General features: G+C 46.1%; 1 protein-coding gene across 1 annotated transcript; it reads left to right on the top strand.

The window, feature by feature from the left end:
- The first annotated feature begins 28 nt into the window (after window positions 1–28).
- Window positions 29–5,532, top strand: hamp (hepcidin antimicrobial peptide). Its single transcript, XM_086113149.1, has 3 exons — window positions 29–210; window positions 556–4,396; window positions 5,071–5,532. The coding sequence occupies exons 2-3, from the start codon at window positions 4,310–4,312 to the stop codon at window positions 5,260–5,262; spliced, it is 279 nt and encodes a 92-aa protein (XP_085969275.1). The 5' UTR covers window positions 29–210; window positions 556–4,309; the 3' UTR covers window positions 5,263–5,532.
- The last annotated feature ends 805 nt before the right edge of the window (window positions 5,533–6,337 follow it).

Raw genomic sequence — 6,337 nt, forward strand, 5'->3', positions numbered from 1 at the left:
CATGCAACCATCGGCATAGCCATTTTGAATCTTTCCCACACTGTTGTCCATTCAAAATACAAATGTGTGTGTGTGCGTGTGCGTGTGTGTGTGTGTGTATTTATATTTTTTCCCCGAAAGCCCAAAAGGAACAAAGATAAATGGAGAATGTGGAGAAAGTTATGTCTTCAAAGCCACTTGCTTCCCTCCGACACCACAAGGCACACCAAGGTATGGAATGTTCTGGATTAGGGCCCGGCTGTACCTGTACATGATTTCACAGCCTGGTGTCTTTTTTTTTTTTTTTTTTCCTCCCAAACTTTCATAAGCTTTTTTTTCTCTTGATTTTGAAATCCTTCCTCCTTGTCGGGCAGTTTACGGGAACTTTTGCATTCTTGGAAGTGACGCATACGATGTGGAAGTTCCACAGTGCAGAAGACCTGACCTCTGATGCAATCGGCATGTTGCCCCCCCCCCCCCCCCCTCACCTAATCTTGCTGGGAATTGCTGTCATCTGAAATCCCCCTACCCCCACACCCCACCAACATATTGTGTTTCTATTTATTATTTCCACAGATTGACCTCTTCTGGGGTTGTTGCAAGGTCACGGTATGAAGGTTTGTCGAGGTAAAGTTTGCGCAACAGACGGGGGGTCGACGGCCCGGACCAAGAGGAACGCGGCAGCGCCGCCTGCTGAGGTGAGTCTGTCCGCCGCCCTTGTGGCAGCCTTTGTTTGGCCGCCAGCTCTCCTCCCGCTGATAGGCCCCCTGCCAGAAAACCACGGGTCCAAATGTCCATCCTAGCAGAGCCTTCATTCGGAACGCCATCGCTCAAGTTACTCACGGGAGCTCCTGCTCATATTTTGACCAAAAAGCGTAGGTTAACCCCCCCCCACAAATATAGTAGCAAACACTTTTTACCTTCATACAATTTTCAGATTGTTATTAAGACAGCAATCGTTGATGCTCATTCATTTGAATAATTAACCTCAACTTCATGCCTGCCATGTTTGGGCAAAACTGGGATTTTGGAGTTTTAGAGCTGGTCGACTCGCATTTAGTTGCCGAGAAAGTGTCAACGGTTTTTAGGCTATTTTGATGTCACTCCATTCGAAAAATCCGAGTTTTTGACACATTCCATTTTTTGTTTCTCTTCTCAAAAAGTGCTCACAACACTCCAGTTTATGCTCCAACGTTGATCGAGCTGTATCTGTCTTTGCAATCGTGTCCAGACAGTATTCTTTCCTCTTTGGAGCACTATCAGTTAAAAACGGCAGTCGTTATCGCAGAGATCCTTCTTACGCAAATCCTATTTCATGGCAAAATCAAGCGCAAATTTAGAAAATTAGGCAACGTTATCAGTAATCGCAGCGAAAACCGCCAACGTCAAAGCACCAACACCGCTTTTATTTTGGTCATGATGAAAGTACATTTAGTAAACTGTCAAAGGACGTGAGTTATCCAACAATGAATTGTCCAAAAAAAAAAAAATCATGATATCTGCAAAACTAGAGCCAATTCTAAGAAACTTCTTTCCCACTCAGCGGACCCAAATTATCCATAAACCACCAAAATATCTTTGGCACTGGAAATAATTGTTTTGGTTTGGTTTGCCGGCAGACATTTTTTTCTGTCAATCCAGCTCTACGGTTGCAGCGCTTGTCTTCAGGTTTCGTACTCTGCTTCAGTTAAAATTTATGACGTGACAGAGGATCATTTCTTGGAACGCTGTCCTGGAACATCGTGGCATGACCTCATCAAGCCCGTGCGTGAATTGTTTCCGGCGCCGAAAAAGCACGGGACGGGGCGCGCTGCGCCTTGGCGGCGAACCCTCGCGAAAACACGTTTCCGCGTATGACGGCGGTCCCGGCGCATGTCGGGAGGCCCCTGTGGCGCTTTGTTGACAGTGACGCAACCACGGCCACCGAGGTTATCAGTGAGCGAGACAGACCGGCGCGTGGTCGCCACCGTCGCTAATTGAGTCACCTCGGGCAATTTGGGGGCCCTTTAAAGGCGGAATGAGAATTTAGACGCCGTCGATTTTATCTGCACTTTATCTTTATTTATTCCCCCACCGCCTGCCAACCAACGCCAACCACCATTTTTGTAATTTCACTTCCACCTTTATTGATTCTGGCGTTTATTCTACTCCGAGGTTAATTAACCATCAGTTGTTTATTGCTCTCCTGTCGATAAGAGAAAATAAAATAATCCTTTTTGATTTGTTTGCCCCCCCCCCCCCCCGCACCCCCGCCTTATTATGCTTATCTCCTATCATGGTATCCAGGCTGTTTTTCATCAAGCTTTGAACGATGAATCGCGTGCCATTAAATAATAACCACAAAAACAACACGTGCACAACAGAAACCAAAAGTCGATTGAACAAACTCTGCAGGAATATCGCAACTGACAAAATACGTCCGATTCTTGACCGGCTGGTGCGCTCACGTTTAATACAAACGCACAGAGACGTCTCAGCCTCAAATGCAGCTGTCGTAAAGTTATGCTTCGCAGAGGATAAAGAATATATGCTGGTGAACATGATCAAATATCCATTTCCTAAACGGCTTTAACACCGGCAATTCTCAGTAGCCCATTTATGGTATATTTGTTAGCAGTACGCTAGCAGACTTTCAGGCAAAGTTATGTGGTTATTTTAAATACATGGTGTGTGATTCTCTTTTGTTGTTTTGTTTTGGTTCACAGTACACTAAAGATGCAGGTGTAAGACTCTCCAAAATTGACCTGAATTAAAAAAAAAAATAAAAAATTGAGTTTTTTGTCCGAGTTATAAATGCAGCCATACATTAGCGACAGTAACCCTTTTAAAATGTCCACATTTGGGTGTGAAATGCTTTTTAAAAATGTGCAGAATTCACAACAATGTCCTCGAGATCGTGAATGATCGCTACACAAAAGAATCAATACAAAAGAAGGAATTCATCAAATTGACTCCTAATGAGGTTTTCAAAAATCTTTGTGTCCAGTTTTGAGTGTCAAAGTATTTCTTTTAATCACAAGCCATGGATAGAAGCTTGAATCCATATGAAAGCACCACTTTCTGTTAGCATTTATGAGTTATTCAATGAAACAGCGGGGAGGCGGCCCCCCCACCCCCCTTAGATGAGATGACTTCAACTGCCGTCTAATGGATCAACAACAACATTGAGCGTGTTAGCATCCCGCTGGTATGTAATGCCGCTTCAACTGCAGGTTTCATAAGAATTACACAAGGGTGTGTGTGCGCGTGTGGGGGGGGGGGGGGGGGGCGCTCAGGAACAGAGAAGAGCGAATGATTTCACTTGAGAGCTTATAATTTCGTCATTTTGAGAAAGCAGTGGCGATTCTGTTGAGTTGAGCGGATGCGCCAAGTGACTCCAGAACGCCATGCCATTTGTTGGCAGGCTGCGCCACAAATATAATGCTGAGGTTGGCTAGCAAAAACTATACCGTAAGATTGAATTATTTTTGTTCGTTTCTCTTCCTGTGTGGAGTTTGCATATTCTCGCCGGGCCTGCGTGGGTTTTCTCCGGGTACTCCGGTTTCCTCCCACATTCCAAAAACATGCACGGCAGGCTGATTGAACACTCCAAATTTTCCTGCGTTGTGAGTGTGAGCACGGACGGTTAGTTGTCTGTGTGTGTGCCCTGCGATTGTCTGGCAACCGGTTCAGGGTGTCCCCCGCCTACTGCCCAAAGACAGCTGGGGTAGGCTCCAGCACCCCCCCCCCCCCCCCCCCCGCGACCCTAGTGAGGATAAAGTGTGCACTCTTATATTAGCTGTGTAGTTCAGTTTTAGGAAAACTCATGCAAGATTCAAACCAGAACAATCCGCCAATCCTTCTCGTTGCCTACCGGTTATTTTTAAAAAAATAAGTTCAGGGGTCACCTGGAGCCAGTTGATTTCAGGGCACAGTAGACAAAACAACCATTCACTGGCCATTCACACCAAAATTGGAACCCTGAACCTCGGAATCGCGAGGCAGACATGCTAACCACTTGTGCCCCCACCCGTCGCCTGACTGCTTTCACCTTTTACAGCACAAGCAAAGAGGTCAGAACTTCCCCTTGTGGAGGTTAGATAACTCTTGCCGGGAAAGAGGCCAGCCGGGCCTCCCGGGGGGCGGTGAGGCAACCCCCTCCACCACGACTCGGCATATGTATAAATACCAGCCACCGTGCACTCACAGCGACACACTGGAAGCGAGGTAGCAAGCAAAGTCATCGTCAGCCGACAGTTGTCGTCGACACCCCATGAGAGAGACGACCGCTCGGCTCTTAAGGATTTTCTGCGCCGTTTAAAAACAAGAACCACCCGCCGACTAGTCCAAAATGAAGGCATTCAGCATTGCAGTTGCAGTGACACTCGTGCTCGCCTTTATTTGCATCCCGGAGAGCTCGGCGCTCCCCTTCGACGAGGTAAGCGAATCAACTTTTTTTTTTTCTCCGTTCTTGCCAGCGTTTCGCAGCACAGCGGAGCGCGACCCACCGCCACGGGTGCAAAGCTGCCGTTTGGGAAGAATTAACTCAACGCCTCCCACTCACATTAAAACACACTGTGAGGAATGCGGAACATGCATAAGGTGTGCCTGTAAGAGGCGGGGCCTTGTCAGTTTCTGTTTTACAACCGCATCATGAGTGCGGCTCTCCTTTCCCAGATGCGAAAACTCAGGACAACTCGGCATAATATCGGTCACAAAATCCAAATGCATCAAGCAAAGAGTTGTTTTTGTAAATGCAAAGAAAACACCTTGTTTTGCTTGCCAATGGAGCTAAGATTCAAGAATTCCTTTCTTCTTTCCGCAGCCTTGGTTTGGGTTGTCAAAAAACCGCCACGTGGTTTTGATTTAAAAGATGCGAGTGCACCGGCTCGAAGCGCGCCTCAGATCCATGTCCATGCGGGCGAGCGACGGACCCAATCTAGTTGATATTTGCTATCCTGAAGCGGCTCTTGACAAAGTCACTTTGTTGCAGCCGCCCTCTCGGCCCACTTCACGTCCGATGCGGCGACGCCTCGGAGGACTTCTCTCCGTCATTTAAAAAAAAAAGGGTTTGACGGTCATTTGAACGGCAAACGTTCTTTGCGGACGCAGGTGCGGATGCAAACGGAGGAGGCGAGAGGCGGTGACGCTCCAGTTGCTGGCCTACTGGACGCGGCCGCCGATGGGGAGCCTTGGACGCCGTATCACGCGCGACACAAGCGGCAAAGCAACCTGTCGATGTGCCGCTGGTGCTGCAAATGCTGCCGCTCCTACAAGGGCTGCGGCTTCTGCTGCAAGTTCTGAAAGAGAGAGCGAAAACAACAACAACCAACGGAAGGAAAGAAGGAAGGCCCTCGCATCACGACCACAACCAACAAGAGCGTCCTAATTTATCACTGAGCTGGTTCCCAATTTTTATTTTGGTCGCACATGATCTAGAAACTGTCGTCCAAAGTGGCACAGTGGTATTTATTTTCATGTTTGGAATAGTCTCAACCTTTTGTAAACTTTTTTTTTTTTTTTTTAATTCCAACTTGTATTCAGAATTGTTGAATAAATGAATCTTGAGATGTATTTGCTTGTGCTTATTTTCTCATCATGTATATTTTTTAAAAAATGTTTCTTTTTAATTTGTGTTAATTTTCATTATTGATCTTTTTAATAGAGTTGCGATCCCACGTTTGAACTTTTCCACATTTAAAAATAATTCCAATGGAAAAAAAAATCACAATTCTCCAATTCTCTCTTTGCGAGATGTTATTCAGTGTGATATATTTTCCATACTTTTAATAGAAAGACAAACATCTTTCAAAAGATTCGGTTTCATTCTTATTTTGATTGTTATTTAAATTGGCTTCTGAAAACACAAGCTGGATATGTGTATGCGTTTACAATCTCTTCGCATTCTTGTGCCTTTGTCAAACAAAACAACAACGAAAACACGCCTCCATATGCTCTCAACCTTTGTGTTCATTGGCCACAATCCTTTGAAAAACGCCACGTTCAAGGCAAAACGGCCAACTTCCTGTTGCGCCTTTCGCGGCCGGCGTCGCTTCGGTGTTGATTTTTGTGCGTCCTGTACATCATGAATGTCCGTGCCGCATTTCAGTCAGACACGCTGGTGCCAGATGCGTCCAGTTTTCTTCCCCTGCGGGTGGGGAGGATACGAGTGAGTTATTGAAGCGCCGTCACAACAGCCAGTCACACGTGTGGCCAGGATGCACCCACCGCATTAGCGGGATGCGGTCGCTCAACCGTTGTGTCACTGAACTTTGAACAATGAAATGTCATGGCAATCAATAAGTCTGCTTTGCATTTATACAAGATTTTTTTTTTTTTTTTTTTTTTTGCGCATCTGTTTTGGATTCAATTTTCTTGT

The sequence above is a fragment of the Hippocampus guttulatus genome, chromosome 6, assembly GCF_054856545.1.
Source record: "Hippocampus guttulatus isolate MCC_2025c chromosome 6, RoL_Hgut_1.0, whole genome shotgun sequence".
Taxonomy (NCBI): domain Eukaryota; kingdom Metazoa; phylum Chordata; class Actinopteri; order Syngnathiformes; family Syngnathidae; genus Hippocampus; species Hippocampus guttulatus.